We start from the raw sequence: 17,121 nt of genomic DNA on the forward strand, positions 1-17,121 counted from the left end.
GAGCACAGATTCCTGCTGATGCATCATGACCTGTGGCAATCATTCCCACATCAGACACAAGGCACAAATGCATCTACACACAAGACATAGACACACAAGGTCACAGTATCAAATAGATATAATAGGGAGTCTCATAATGTGTGGTTCCTCTCCACCAGCTTGTCTTAGCCTGGCATCTGCTGTCCCTGGGCTGAGACCTATGTCACAGCACTTCTTTTGCATAGGAATACCCAAGACCTCTCACAGTGACTGCTCGGGATATAAATGTCTTTCTGCCTCCATCTGATTCACTCTGAGCTCAGAGGGCTCTGCCTGCAGGTGTTCAGGTGACAGAATGATGTCTCTGTTCCATCTTCTCTGGCTGCTGGTGCTCTGGGCTCAGGGTAAGACCCACCAAGTGGCAGATAGGTTTCCGGGAGAGCCAGTGTGAAGGGTTAAGGTTGCTATGACCCTTCCTCTAGATGAGATAAGAAGTCAGCCCCAGCACTGGCTGATAGGTTCTTACAGGCACAATTGAGACCTGGTTTGCAGAAACTGTAATGTCTCTCTGAAACATGTCTCACTTTTAGAGCCAATTACGTTGATTTGGAGCTTCCTGGGTTTAAATACATCTATAATTACATAATATTGGACTGGGATGTTTATATATTTATATGTTAATCTATTTTTTCTTTCAGATTCCTATGGTGATGTTGTGCTGACACAGTCTCCAGTCTCCCTGTCTGCATCTCCAGGAGACAGAGTCACCATGAACTGCAAGGCCAGTGAGAGTATCACAGATAGTGATGGTGATGACCTCTTAAACTGGTACCAGCAGAAGCCTGGCCAAGCCCCCAGGCTCCTCATCTACTATGCCACCAACCTGCAGTCTGGGGTCCCTGACCGGTTCAGTGGCAGTGGGTCTGGGACAGATTTCACTCTCACCATCAGTAGTGTGGAGGCTGAGGATGCTGCAGTCTATTACTGTCAGCAAAGTCTTAAAGATCCTCCCACAGTGATATATTCTCGAACAAAAACCTCCCAAGGCTCAGGCCTGGTGGTCAGGGAGGCTTCAGTACCCCAGCTACTTCCCCTTCCCCAGAACCTGCTGTGGGGGCTGCACACATGTGGCCTCTCTGCCTCTCTTGGGAATCCACTGAGAGCTTCTAGACTTTAAGGCAAGGGACAATTCATCCACGCCTTTTCCTGTGCCAAAGACTCTCTCTTCACAGATGAACCCAACCCTCCAGGCCCAGAGCAGGAAAGTAGCAGGAAAGAAGCTGATTCAGGAGCTCAGATACATCCAGGAAGATGCTGAGCTCAACGACTAGGTTCAGAGACATAAAAGTCTTCAAACTACAGGGCCCAAAAAGGCTTGGAAGATGGCATTCTTCCTTCAGGAATTCCCCTCACTGTGTCCTGAGTTTCCCCAGTGACTACGGTTGCTCACACCTTGTACAGTTGGGTGCCATTGGCAAGCCCTTACTCCCCATAGAGACCGAGAACTAATTCTGGGATTGTTCTGAACTCACGAGTCTGCCCAATTTAAAGACCCAGCTTAACTTAGAAAGGGGTTGTGAGCTAGGGGGAAGAAAGGAGCATTTATGCAGCACCTACTGTGTTCCAAGCACTGTGGGAAGCACTTTTACAAATATTATCTCATTTGATCTCAACAACCCCAGGAGGGAAGTGCTATTATTATCCTCACTTTACAGGAGGAAACTGAGGCAGACACAGATTAAGTGACTTGGCCAGGGTCACACAGCTAGTACGTATGTGAGGAAGGATATGAACTCAGGTTGTCCTGATTCCTGATCCAATGCTCTATCCACTGCACCACCTAGCTGCCTTGAATAGAGAATGGGAAAGATGAAAGGATTATTGTGAGTGTGTTTCTAAGTTCCAGCATCCCCAATGCCAAAAATGATGACCAAAAATTGAGGCCACATAGAAAAATGAATTCTTATCTTCAACAGTATTCTGGGGGGAGACCTAATGGGAATTACATTGTTGTTGCTGAGTCCTTTCAGTCATGCCCTACTCTTCGTGACCCCATTTGGCGTTTTCCTGGCAATGATGCTGGAGCGGTTTGCCATTTCCTTCTCCAGCTCGTTTTACAGATGAGAAACTGTGGCAAACAAGGTGAAGTGACTTGTCCAGGGTCACACGGCTAGTACGCTTTTGAGGTTGGATTTGAACTCACAAAGATTGGTCTTCCTGACTCAGGCCTGGCACACCATCCACTGTGCCATCTAACTACTTGATAGGGGCTTTGGCACAGTCTTTACCCACAAGTGGACAACTATCATTTTTCAGGGCATAGAGAATAGGAAATCAAATTGTGTGTATGTATGAGTTTTCCCTCCAATAGTGTGTAAGCTCCAGGAAGTTATGGATGGGGTATTCCTGCCTTTGTGTCCCAGGGGCAGGCACACGGTCAGCTCTTAACAAATGCTTGACAATACACTGCTTGTATAGTGGGTTTGGGGTCTATAGGGAGGATCCATGCTATTGATGATGTACAGAGAAGCCCTGGGTGTTTCCAGTCATCCATGTATGACTCAGAATGGAAGACTGTGGGTGTTTGGGGAAGGTGAAGAAACTCCCTTATTTCAGAAGTCCCACAAACTGCTTCATGTTTTGATGTTTTAAGTATCAACCTCCTGGGAGAGTCAAAGAGGAGTTATTTAGGTCTTTGTTAATGTCTTCTATGAGTATGTTGAGTTAAGCATGTCTTTTGTATGGAGGAAATGAGGAATTCTGCTCTACCTGATTGACACCATCCTGTGAATATCTTTCTGCTTCTCCTCTTAGGGGGAGACCAAACCCACATAAACTTGAAGGGATTTGTTCTGGGACTCTGGCATGGAGGAGAAATGAGAGACAGAGAGTTTGATAAAGAGCTTAACCTTGTTCTTTCCATCCAGGACACCCTAGGACTCAACAATTTCATATTCCTGAGCTGAGGGAGAACTCTTAGTAGAGAGGGAGAGAGGAAGAAGCTCAGGGTTCTCAGTCAGCCCTGGTGGGCAGAGCAGTGCTTCTTACTGATATCTAACTGGTATTATGGATTGATCTCTTGTAACTTACTTAATGGAACCCAAAATCTCAACAGTAGCATCTCTTTGAATGAAGGAGTAGAAGTTCAATGACTCACCTCTTTGTTAGAAGATCCTTAACTATTTATTCCCAACGTTCATTTTTAAAATTTTAATTCCAAAGTCTCTCCTTCCCTCCATCCACCCCTTGATAAGGCAAGTAATATGACATCCATTATACAAGTGTATAGATAACTGGCCCTGGAGTCAGGAAGAGCTGTATTCAAATCTAGCCTTTGAAACTTCCTAGCTGTGTGACCCTGGATAAGTCACTTAATATCTCTCTGCCTCAGTTTCCTCAGCTATAAAATGGGGATAATAATAGCACCCACCTTGCTGGGTCATTATGAGGATCAAAGAAGATAATATTTGTAAAGTAAATTAGCACAGTACCTGGCACATAGCAGATAGTTTAATAAATGCTTGTCCGTTAGGAGAGCAAGGAATAGTTGAACTGTCAGATATATGGAGAAGTGAAGAATTTATGACCAAACAAGAGATAGAGAACATTATGAATTACAAAATGGATAATTTTCATTACATTTTAAATTAAAAAGACACAAACAAAACCAATGAAACCAAGATAAGAAGAAAAGCAGAAAGATAGGAAATAATTTTTACAGCCAATGTTTCTGATAAAGGCCTCATTTCTCAAATATATAGAGAACTGAGTCAAACTGATAAGAATACGCCTTATTCCCCAGTTGATAAGTGGTAAAAAGATATGATCAGGTAGTTTTCAGATGGAGAACTTAAAGCTATGTAAAGTCATATGAAAAAATGTTCTAAATCACTATTCATTAAAGAAATGCAAATTAAAACAACTCTGAGGTGTCACCTCACACCTATCAGATTAGCTAATAATTTGGAGATGTGGGAAAATCGGAACACTAATGCATTGTTGGTGGAATTGTGAACAGATCCAATCATTTTATAGAGTAATTTGGAACTATGCCCAAAAGTAATCACACATACCCTCTGAACCAGCAACACCACTACTATGTCTGTATCCAAAGAGAATATAACAAAGGGAAAAGGACCCACATGTACAAAAATATTTATAGCAGCTTTTTTTTGTGGTAGCAAAGAATTAGAAAATGAGGGTATTCCCTTCAATGAATGGCTAAACAAGTCATAGTTTACTAGTGTAATGGAATGCTATTGTTCTATAAGAAATGAGGAGGAGGAGGATTTCAGAAAAACCTGGAAAGGCTTATGTGAACTGATGCTGAGTGAAATGAACAGATCCAGGTGAGCATTGTAGATAGTAAGAGTAACATTGTTTACTGATTAACTGTGATAGATTTAGCTTTTCTCAGCATACAATGATCCAAGACAATTCCAAAAGACTCATGATGGAAAATGCTATCTACATCCAGAGAAAGAACTATGGAGTCTGAATGAAGATCGAAGCATACCATTTTCACTTTTTTTGTTTCTTTTGTTTTTTTCTTTCTGATACTTGTTCTGTTTTGTTATGATTCTTCTTTCACAACATGACTAATGTGGAAATATGTTTAACACGATTGTACATGGGTAACATATATCAGGTTGCTTGCAGTCTTGGGCAGGGAGGATGGGAGGGAGGGAGAAAACTTTGGAACTGACTGAAAATCTTATAAAAAGGAGTGTTGAAAACTTTACAAGTAGTTTGAAAAAATGAAATATTATTCAGTGGGAAGAATACAGGCTTATTCATTGAAAGAATATTTCAAATCTAAAAATTCTTTATAACCATACAAATTCATTGGGTTACAGCTCCTTTTGGTCCATGTTCAATGGAAATGAAATTTCTTTGAATGAAAATTCTTTTTCAGGTCTGTGTTGAACCTGGGGACTGCTGAGTTCTGAACATCCTGTGATTCCAGGAATCTACAGTGTTGTATTTTGAATCAATAGCCAACTTCAATACACATTTAGGTTTCTTTGGAAAAGTTCATTTGCAACTGGCCAAATTATTCTGGAAAACAATTTGGAATATATGAGAAAATCTAGCACATAGTAGCTACTGAATAAATCCTTGTGGACTAATTAAGCTTTTTATACCTTTTGACCAGAGATTCCACTACTAGGCATATACACCAAAGGAAGTCAATTGATCAATTAATCAACAAGCATTAATTCAGTATTTGCTATGTAGCAAGAACTAGGCTAAGCACTGAGATTATAAAGAAAAAAAGTCCTGCCCCCAAGGAGCTTAGGTTCTAAAAGAGCTGATAACAAGTATTTCATAAATACATACAAGTTACATAGATCAAAGATAACAGAGGGGAAGGCATGAGCAACTTGGGAAACCAGGACAGGCCTCCTGCAGAAGGTCATGTTTGAGCTGAGTCATGAAGGAAGCTAGGAAGTCTATGGGGAGGGGGGAGAACATTCCAAGCAAGAGGGACAGCAAGTAGGAGAGTACCACGTATGAGGATCAAGTAAGTATGGCCAATGTATAGAGTGTATTGATGGGATAAATATGTGAGAGTACTGAAAAGACCAGCTGTGGAGATCTTTAAATGCCATACAGAGGGATTTACATTTTATCTAAGGGTAATAGGAAGCCACTGGGTTTATCAAGTAGGGAGGTGACCTGGTCAGACCTATACTTTGGGAAAATCAGTTTGGCAGCTTTGTTAAAAATAGACTCCAGTGGACTTGAGGCAGGGACAACAATTAAAAAGGTTTGTTTTTATTCAATATTCCAGATAACAGAAAAAGAAGAGCTGGAGTAGAGTAATGGCTACATGAGTAGAGAGGAAACCCTAGGAGAAATGCTGTGGAGGTGGACATGAAAAGATTTCACAACTGGTTCCACCTGAGAATGAGGAACCAAGTCTGACAGCAAGGTTGCAAACCTAAGGGATCTGGAGGGTGATGGCGCCTTCAAGAAACAGGGAAGTTGGGAAGAAGGGTGGTTTGGGTGGAAAAATCATGAGTTCTGTTTCTGACTATCCTTCTTTGACTCCTAACGATAATAGGGTTCAGAGGAAACATATGGGCACTCTCCCTAAAGCAAAATGTAAGCACTTTATCCTTGGTTGGTCCCTTGTGATTGGTTATTCAAGTTTACCTTTTGTGTTATTCTTGATTCCTGTGTTTGCATTTCAAGGTTTCCCCACAGTTATGGTCTTTTCATCAGGAATGCTTGGAAGTCCTCTTACTTCACTGAAGTTCCATCTTTCCTCTGTAAGATTATGCTCAGTTTTTCTGGGTAGTTATTCCTAGCTGCAAGCCTATATCATTTGCCTTCCAAAAATTGTGTTCCAAGATCTCTGCTCCTTTGTAGTGGCTGCTAAATCATAGTTTATCCTTGGTTCTTGTATTCTTTCATTCTGCCTGCTTGCAATATTTTTCCTTCCACTTGGAAGCTCTGGATTTGGACTGTAATATTCCTGGGAGTTTTCATTTAGAGAGTTCTTTCAGAAGGTGATTGGTAGATTCATTCTATTTCTACTTTGCCCTCTGGTTCTAAGAGATTTGGATATTTTTCTTTTTAAGATCTCTTAAGATTTGATAACTAGGTTCCTTTTTTGGTAAGGACTGTCAGCTAACTCCAATGATTCTGAATTTTTTCTCCTTGATCTTTTTTAAAGGTTTTTTTTTTTTTTTTTTACTATGAGAGACCTTATATTTTCCTCTTTTTTCTGTCTTTTGACTTTGTTTAATCTTTCTCATTGTCCCATGAAGTCACTGGCTTCTATTTGAAACCAATATATAGAAACTATATTCTCCTGACTGTCTCTTGATTCACTGTTTGTCATTAGATTCACATGACTGTCACAGTATAGAAACCCATTATGGTTTTCAAGGAGTTTGTTGCTTGGGCAAGGTTTTGTAGCTCTTTTTGTGCCAAACTGTTCATTGCCTTGCCAAGTCTTTCTTCTGTAACCCTCATTCATTTTAATGGCATTTCTCAATGTTACCACCAGGGAGTAGGAAATAGCCACAGCAAAAAAAGGTCTAGGTCTACCATGTGAAAAAGTACTCTAATTCACTATTGAGTAGAGAAATGTAAATTAAAACAATTGAGGTACTACCTCATACCTATTAGATTGGCTAACAGGACAGAAAAGTAAATGACAAATGTTAGAGGGGATGTGAGAAAAATAAGACATTAATGCATTCTTGGTGGAGTTGTGAACTGATTCAATAATTCTATAGAGCAATTTGGAACTATACCCAAAGGGCTATAAAACCATGAATATCCTTTGACAGTGCAATACCACTACTAGGTCTGTATGCCAAAAGAGATAAAAAAGGAAAATCTACATGTGCAAAAATATTTATAGCAGCTCTTTTCTGGGGGTAAAGAATTGTAAATTGAGGGGGTACACATCAATTGGGGAAAAGCTGAACAAGTTGTGGTATGTGATTATGATGGAATACTATTATATTATAAGAAATGATGAGCAGGATGCTCACAGAAAAACCTAGAAAGACTTGCATGGACTGATGCAAAGTGAAACATACTGTGTACAAGGTAGCAGCAATATTGTAAGATCTTCACCTGTGAATGACTTAGCTATTCTCAGCAATACAACATTCCCAGACAACTCTGAAGGACTTATGATGAAAAATGTTATCCATCCCCAGAGAAAAAACTGATGGTGTCTGAGTACAGATTGAAGCATACATATTTTTACTTCTTTTATTTTTCTTGAGTTTATTTTTAATCTATGCTTTCTCTCATAAAATGACCATTAAGGAAATGTTTTGTATGACTACACATGTATAACCTATATGGAATTGCTTGCCTTCTCAAGGAGGGGAGTGAGAAAGAGAGAGAATTTGCAACTCAAAGTTTTAAAAACAAATGTTAAAAATTGTTTTTACGTGCAACTGGGGAAAATTAAAATACAAAATAAAATATAAAATAGGACTTGGCCACTAAATCTGTTCTTTTATCAAAACTTCAATTTGTGCCAGTTTTATAACTGAGTTTCCAGCCATTTTTAAAAATCTAAAGGATGAATTGTTACTACAATCAATTTTAAATTAAACACCAGGCTTAAAAATGAGACCTTCATCAGAGCAACTTAAAAAAAAAATAGATGCCAGAGAGGCCACTACATAGCACAGAGGATAGAGTGCTTCCCCTGGTGTCCAGAAGACCTGAGTTCAAATCCAACCTCACACACCTACTAACTTAGTGACTCTGGCCAAGTCACTTAATTGTTGTCTGCTTCCTTTCACTTCTCTTTGAAGTGGGGATAATAATAGTACTTACCTCCCAGGGTTGTTGGGAGGATCAAATGAGGTAATATTTGTAGAACATTTATGCAGGAGGCACTTAATAAATGCTTGTTTCCTTCCTTCCATATTCTGAAATACACACATCTATCTTTCATAACTGATAGGGAACTTTCAGTCCTTTCAAACCTCTTTATGCTCACCCCCATTTACTTAATCTCAAAACCCCATCGATGTCAGACGAACATGCTTGAACCATTTGCCATCAAAATCTTGATACCTCATCCTTTAGCTGAAGTCTTTAACTTACAATTTTTAGTCTAGTTACGAATCATATCATTTAGCACCTGAAGGGGAAGAATGACACTGACGCCATCTTGGAGCAACTTTAACAATTAGAACTGATATGATAAGTAGGCTCTCATGAAGCTGCAGTTTGAGAATTTAAACATAGAAACCCCTGGATGGTATAATCTTCTTGACATTCTTCACTACTCCTTAATCCATTCTCCCTTTACCCCTATAGGAATGAAAAGCTGTACATGCCATGTAGAATGTAATCAGTGTTCAGAGTGATCTGACCCTGTTTCTTCACATTCAAACAAGTGAAATCTCTTGGCTCATGTAACTTTTAATCAGCTTGATTTGGGTAGGGGGGAGCATGCTCAATGATAAACTGACTTGTTTATTCCCCCTTCCACCCCACAAGACCGACCTTTCCTGCCAGGCCAGTAAACTGCTTCACTGCTCCCAGATAATTTTTTTTTAGGCAATTGGGGTTAAGTGACTTGCCCAGGGTCACACAGCTAGTACGTGTCAAATGTTTGGTCTGAGGCCGGATTGGAACTCAGGTCATCCTGACTTCAGGGCCGGTGCTCTATCCACTGCGCCACTTAGCTGCCCTGGCTCCCAGATAATTTCTGAGGCAGTTTTCTAATTGTTTGGAGGGGAATTTGGGAGGCTTCAGAGAGTTCCTTCCTCACTCTGCCATCCTGGAACCAGAAGTCTTCACGGAATTTTGCAGAAGCCACAGACAACATGCGAAGGCCAGCAGATGACCCAGAAAAAGTTCAGAAACTCAGAAATACATAGAATAAGTATATAATATTGTATAATACCAATATATTTTATCTTTTAATACCATCACAATTCAGACTTCATCTCTGCTATGAAGGGAGGGCCTAACATTTTTCCTCGGATTTTTCAGATTTTTGGGGATCCCCCACCCCTAAGCCCCCAGTGTGGAATGGATAACTGTACTTACAAATCCATATTCCTGCAACACTAGTTTTAGACAGCCTTTTGATTTTTCACAGCAATCTTATGAACTAGGAACTATCATATCTACTCTAGTTCCTAGAGTAAGAACATACTCCTTCTTTTTGCAATTAACATTACTACACGTTCTCCCTAGGGCTTTTTATTTGGTCTGGAGGCAGCCCAGTACAGTCTAAAAAAAATAGCATGAACAGTATCTTTGGGCAAGAGCCAGGGGACCAGGGTAAGCAGGTGCTAAGAGTCCTTCTTTCTGATGCTCTTGCCACCCTCCGGGATCCCCAAAGAGGTCACAGGTTCAGTTAGGGCCAAGCAAGTTTGAAACTGGCAATACTTTAGATGAGGGCCTTTGATGAGCGGTGTAAGTAAGGAGGATTGTGTTATTCTTTTTTAGATAATAGGTCCCAGGATCCATGGCCAAAGTAGATAACAATTCCCATGATCATGTTGGCGACTGCGTGGTGAGGTATAGGGGTGACATAATGTAATGATTACTACATTTATGCTGTGCTAAGTCATGACATTATTGCTGAAATTAACCTATGAGCTTAATGTTGGCAAATTGCCTTCTTTGTGTGCTTCTCTATAAATCAAGAGAGTGCTGGTCAGTGAGTGGGGATTTTGGGAATGTGACAGTGTGGTACTGTGTCTGCCTCAACTGGCCCCCATTGAGGCTTGGGAGGATTTAGGGGAGTGCACAAGCTGGAATGCTGTGTCTGTCTCAATTAGCCCCTATTGAGACAAAGGGATCATTGGCCCAATTATATGCCAATGAAACTGACAATCTATGAAAAATGGATGAATATTTACAAAAATATAAATTGTCCAGATTGACAAATGAAGAAATAGAATACTTAAATCTTAGAAAAAGAAATTGAATAAGCTATATAAATGAGTTCCCTAAGGAAAAAATCCCCAGGACCAGATAGATTTACAAGTGAATTGTACCAAACACTTAAAAAACAATAAATTCTCATACTATATGAATTATTTGGAAAAAATACATAAAGGAGTCCTACCAAATTCCTTTTATGTCACAAATATGGTTTTGATACCTAAACTATGGAGAGCAAAAACAGAAAAAGTAAACCAATTTTCTTAATGAATATTGATGCAAAACTTTAAAATAAAATACTAGCAAGAAGACTACAGCAATAGATCATAAAGATCATACACTATGACCACGTGGGATTTATATCAGGAATTCAGGACTGGTTCAATGTTAGGAAAACTATCAGCATAATTGGCCATATCAATAACAACCCCCCCCCCCAAATCATATGATTATATCAATAGATGCAGAAAATGTTGTTGACAAAATACAACACTCATTCCTATTAAAAATACTAAAAAACACCAGCCCTGGAATCAGGAGTTCAAATCTGGCCTCAGACACATAACACGCACTAGCTATGTGACTCTGGGCAAGTCACTTAACCCCAACTGCCCTCACCAAAAAAAAATAAATAAAAATACTAGAAAGCATAGAAATAAATGGAACTTTTCTTGAAATAAGTAGAATATTCCTAAAACTAAGAGTAAGCATGTAATGCAATGGAGGTAACTAGAAGCCTTCCCAATAAGGTCAGGGGTGAAGTAACGGTATCCATTATCACCACTATTATTCAATATTGTAATAGAAATGCTAGCCATACCAATAAGTCAAGGAAAAGAAACCGAAAGAATAAGAATAGGCAATGAGGAAACAAAACTATTGCTCTTTGCAGATGATATGATGGTATGCTTAGAGAACCTTAAGAGAACTAACTGAAAAAAACTAGTTGACAGAATTAATAACTTTAGCAAAAGTTGCAGGATATTAAATTAATCCACAAAATCATTAGCATTTCTGTGTATTGCCAACAAAAACCAGTGAGATGAGAAAGAGAAAAAGAAATTCCATTTAAAAATAACTGTAGACAATATAAAATACTTGGGAGTCTACCTGCCAGAACAAGGCCAGGGACTGTATGAACACAATTACAAAATGCTTTTCATGTACATAAAGACAGATCTAAACAAATGGAGATATAGTAATTACTGATGGGTAGATTGAGCCAATATAATATAAATAACAATTCTACCTAAATTAATTAATTTATTCAGTGATATGCCAATCAAACTACCAAAGATTTATCTTATAGATGTACAAAAAATAATAAAATTTATCTGGAAGAGTAAAAGGTAAAGAATATCAAGGGAACCAATGAAAAAAATGTGAAGGCAAGCAATCTCATAGTACCAGATTTCAAACCACATTACAAAGTGGTAATCAAAACAATCTGGTACTGGCTAAGAAATAGAATGGTGCACCAGTGGAATAGATTAGGTATGCAATACACAGTTGTAAGTGACCGTAAAACCCTAGTGTTTGATAAATCCAAAGATCCAAGCTTTGGGGGTAAGAACTCACTATTTAACAAACATTGCTGGGAAAACTGGAAAGCACTTTGACAGGAATTTGGCATAGACCAACATTTCATATCATATACCAAGATAAAGTCAAAATGGGTACATGACTTGGATATAGTAATATCAGATGCAAATTAAGAGTGCATTTAAAATTTACCTGTTTGATCTATGGATGAGGGAAAAGTTTATGACCAAATGAGTGACAGAGAAGATTGTGGGAAGTATAATGGATACTTTTATTATATGAAATGTAAAAGTTTTTGCACAAATAAAACCAATGAAGCTAAAACAAGAAGGAAAGCAAGAAACTAGGGAAAATTTTTTTTACAGCAAGTTTCTCTGACAGAGGCCTCATTTCTCAAATATATAGGGAACTAAATCAAATTTATAAAAATAAGAGCTATTGCCCAATTGATAGGGTCAAATCATATGAACAGGAAGTTTTCAAAGAAATCAAAGTCATTGATAGTTATATAAAAATGCTCTGAATCACTATTGATTAGAGAAATACAAATGAAAACAATTCTGACATACTACCTCACACCTATTATATTGGCTAGCATGACAGAAAAGGCAAATGACAAATGCTGGAGGGGAGGTGGAAAAATTGGGACACTAATGCATTGGATGGAGTTGTGAACTGGTCCAACCACGCTAGCGAACAATTTGGATTTATGCCCAAAGGGCTATAAAGCTGTGCCTACTCTTTGAACCAGCAATACCACTACTAGGTCTGTATCCTAAAAAAATACACAATAAAAAGGGGAAAGGGCTTATATGTTTAAAAATCTTTATAGCAGCTCTTTTTGTAGTAGCAAAGAATTGGAAACTGAGAGGATGCCCATCAATTGGAGAATGGCTGAACAAGTTGTGATATGATTGTGATGGAATACTATTGTGCTGTAAGAAATGATGAAGGGGGTGGTTTCAGAAAAAAACATGGGAAGTCTTATATGAACTGATGCAAAGTGAAGTGAGCAGAACCAGAAGAACATTATACACAATAACAGCATATTTGGTGGCTAACTGGCACAGTGGATAGAGTGCCGAGTTCAAATCCGGCCTTAGGCACTTAGTATCTATGTAATCCTGGGCAAGTCACTTGAACCTGTTTGTCTCAGTTCCTCATCTGTAAAATGAGTTGGAGAAAAAAATGGCAAACTACTCCAGCATCTTTGCCAAGATCATGAGGGTCATGAGGAGTTGGACACAACTAAAAAATAACTAAACAACAACAGCATATTACAATAATGATCAACTGTGAAAGACTTAGCTACTGCGATCAATACAATGATCCAACCCAGTTCCAAAGGATTCATAATGAAAACTGTTATCCACCTCCAAAGAGAAAACTAATGGACTCTGAGTGCAAGTTGAAGCATATTTTTTTTTACTTTATTTATCTTTCTTGATTTGTTTTTGGCAACATGGCTAATATGGAAATATGTTTTGCATGATTTCCTATATATAATTAATATCACATTGCTTGCCTTCTCCATACAAGGGAGAGGGGCTAGAGACGTGGAGAGAATTTGGAATCCAAAAATTTAAATAATGAACGTTAAAAATAAATAATAAATTTTTAAAAATTAAAAAATATATATCCAGCATAAATTAGAGGTAATCTCAGAGGGAAGGCACTAGCATTAAAGGTGAACAGGACAGGCTTCTCACTGAAGGTCAGATTTTTGCCGTGATTTGGTAGAGGGCAAGAGGTAGAAGTCAGGTAGGACAAACGGGGGTCAGTCAGTGAAAATGTCCAGAGTGGAGACAGAGTTTTGTGTGGGAGAAACAGCAAGGAGGACAGCATAATTGAATCATTGAGTTTGTGGAGGGGAATTAGATGTAAGAAGGAAAGGTAAAGATAACAGCTAATATTTATATAGCACCTTTGGGCAGCTAGGTGGCGCCATAGTGCACAGAATGCTGGGTGTGGAGTCGGGAAGACTCATTTTCCTGGGTTCAAATCTGGCCTCAGACACTTACCAGCCCTGCGAGCCTTTGCAAGTCACTTCACCCTGTTTGCCTCCGTTTCCTCATCTCTAAAATGAGCTGGAGAAGGAAATGCAAACCAATGCAATGTCTTTGTCAATAAAACCCCAAATGGGGTCACAGAGAGTCAGACACGACTGAGCAACAACAAAAATATGGCACCTACTAGGTACTTTACAATTATTACATCATTTGATCCTTATAACAGCCCTGGGAGATAGGTGCTATTATTCTTCTTCTCAGCAGAGAATCTTGCTTCATGTTTCATTGAAAACTTTGAGGTCATTTCACCAAGAGAGCCCTCTCATCAGTCCCCCATCTCACATCCCTTACGCTTTCCATTACTCTCTCTTCCTTCACCTTTATCACATGAAGAAGTGGCCCTTCTTGCCAAGGCTTAACCTTCTATATGCACAATTCATTCCATTCTATCCCATCTTCTCCAGCAGATTACCCCTTCTTTCATCTCCATTCTTAATGGTCTTCAATCTCTCCCTTAATTCTAATGGCTTTCCTCTGTTATTTCTAATTTATCACATATAGATATATATCATGCACACACATATACAAACATACTAATATATGTATATATACACATATACATATGCACACACACAAAACATACAATCTTATTTGTATTTAGTTGTTGGTATATGGTTGCCCTCATTAGACTGTAAGTTTCTTGAGGGCAGGGACTATCTTTTACATTTCTTTGTATTCCTGGTGATTGGCAAAGTGCGTACAAACTTAATAAATAATTATTGACTAACCACTCTTTTCAAGTCTGTGCCTCCCAGCACCCACACCCCCATTGAACAAAAATCTGAAAAAAAGCCCACAAAAAACTATAAACCAAACCCATACCATAAACCTGCCAAAGCAAGAAAAAACACCTTCCCACATTGCCCATGCCTGAAAAGGTATGTTCCTGCCTGCCAGCTGATGGTGACTGAGTTAGTCTTCAGTCTTCTGTGCTTTGGACTTGAGTCTGTTTAGCCCTAAAGGTTACCAAAACACCAGAAGTGGGGCAAGGTGCCTTTTATTAGTCTATTTATCATGTCAAGAAGGAGCCTTGTGCCACAGGCTCAGGGGCTTTCGATCCTCAACATCCAAAGGACAATCATTTCCCTTTAAAACATTTTTACTTCAACAAATGACCCAATTAGTTTATTTCTCATTTTAAATAGTCCAGTGTCTTGCCTCCCAGTAGGGCCTGGTGAAGCATCAGCACCTTCTGGTAGTGTCAAAAGGTGAAGGCAGAGCCTATCTGCCCTAAGTTAAGATTTCCCGCTAAGTTTTTAAAAGTTCTAGATAAGGAAATGAGCAATAAAAGCAAAGGGAAACAGTAAGCATAGGTCTTCCATTTAGTCCAGGACTGCTTAAGGGATAGTCAGAGGCCTGTACAAGTCCTGGTCAGTAGCACACGTACAGGGGGCTTGGTGAAGCCAGGGGTTGGTGGGGGACAAGGCCAGACACAGGTAGGAAAGTGCTCTCATGGAATCAGGTACAACCTCCAGTGTTGCTCAGAACCACAGCGGAGGACCCTGCTAACTCTGGCAGGCCCCTGAGCAAGGCGGAAGAGAGAGCTGAGGGGCTGATTCAACCCACCCTCGGGGCCGTAGAAGCCTGAAATCAGGGAACGTGACAAAGCTTAGTACAGACAGAACATGGGATGAAGCCAACTGCCAATGAGTGACTGAACAAAGACGAGATGGAGACAGGACTGAAGCCACTGCCTGTGTGAGGCCACCAGGAGTTGAAGGCAGAAGCCATGGATTGAGGTGGGGGGGAGGGAGTGGGGGGACCTGGTCCTAGTACCTTACCCAACACCATTATGGGAAGGCCTCCACAGGTGACAGGAAGACAAGGGAAGTCAGGAACTCACCCACCAATATTAGCACATCTCCTTGCTCTGTGCATGGCTGCTGTGTCTTTGAAACCTGTTAACCTACTTCACTCTTCCTTGTGTTGGACCATTTATCCTGCTCTAACAACCTGAGTTTATAAGAGCTCCTGTCTGTTAGCTACCTAGGAGAAATTACCCAGGGAGAAAAATGATGAATTTTAAAATCCTGAATACTATATTGCAGGAAATAATATAAGAAAGCTACCCAGAAGTTTTGAAAACATGGTCAAAAGCTAATTAGTAGCATCCACAGATCACTACCATAGCAAATCCCACTTGTTAAAACTCTAAAGTCATGCAATGCTTGAATTTCATAATTTCCATAACACAGGCCAGATTATTCAAGCACCCAGGAGAAAGACCTTCAGCTATGGAAGAAACTGAACTTGAAAAGCTCAAGATTACTTTACATGTCTGAGTGATCAGAGGAGATTTTTGAAAAGGCTATTCTAAAAGCCAAAGAAAATGGGATTCCCTACACACCCATACACACACATGCACTTACGCCTGTAACATATCTTCCAAAACAGACTACTCATGAAAGTTATGGCCCTTCAATGAAAGACAGGAATGTGAGGCAAAGTCAGTGTTTTTCTGGAGTGGCTGCAGTGAAGGAGAGGCACCTTGAAATTGGTGTAGGTTTTGCAATCAAAACTAATCTACTCGGGGCAGCTAGGTGGCACAGTGGATAGAGCACTGGCCCTGGATTCAGGAGGATCTGAGTTCAAATCCAGCCTCAGACACATAACACTTACTAGCTGTGTGACCCTAGGCAAGTCACTTAACCCAATTGCCTAGCCAAAAAACAAAAACAAAAACAAAAAAACACTAATCTAGTCAACAAGCTTGTTATGTCTACCAAAAGGAGTGAATGACAGGCTCATGACAATGTGTGATCACCACTTGCAGGAAAGTGCCACACCACCATCATTAGTGCCTATGCTCCCACCGTGACGAACCCTGATGAAGTCAAAGAAAAATTTTATAAAGAACGAGAGACCCTCATCATCAATGTGCCAGAATAGGACAAGCTTCTAATTCTGGGTGACTTTAATGCAAGAGTAGGCTCAGACTACCAGACACGGCAAGGAGTCCTTGGGAGAAATGGAGTTCGAACCAGCAACAGCAGTGGTCACTTACTACTGAAGACTTGTGCATCTTGTGACCTTATCACCAATGCTGTCTTCCATTTACCTAACACAGTAAAACTTTGTAGATGCACCCTCACAGCAAACATTGACATTTAATAGATTGTGTCATTGTCAGCAGAAGAGACAG

At 39.7% G+C, this 17,121-nt stretch overlaps 1 gene segment (V, D, J or C); it reads left to right on the forward strand.

Moving 5' to 3' along the window:
• Nucleotides 1–271: 271 nt before the first annotated feature.
• On the forward strand, nucleotides 272–1,310 carry LOC114040651. The segment is given in 3 exon segments: nucleotides 272–383; nucleotides 678–1,054; nucleotides 1,212–1,310. Coding segments are annotated over 3 exon segments (525 nt in total).
• Nucleotides 1,311–17,121: the final 15,811 nt, after the last annotated feature.

This window comes from Vombatus ursinus, unplaced genomic scaffold (genome assembly GCF_900497805.2).
Source record: "Vombatus ursinus unplaced genomic scaffold, bare-nosed wombat genome assembly UNPS02013930.1, whole genome shotgun sequence".
NCBI classification, from domain to species: Eukaryota; Metazoa; Chordata; class Mammalia; order Diprotodontia; family Vombatidae; genus Vombatus; species Vombatus ursinus.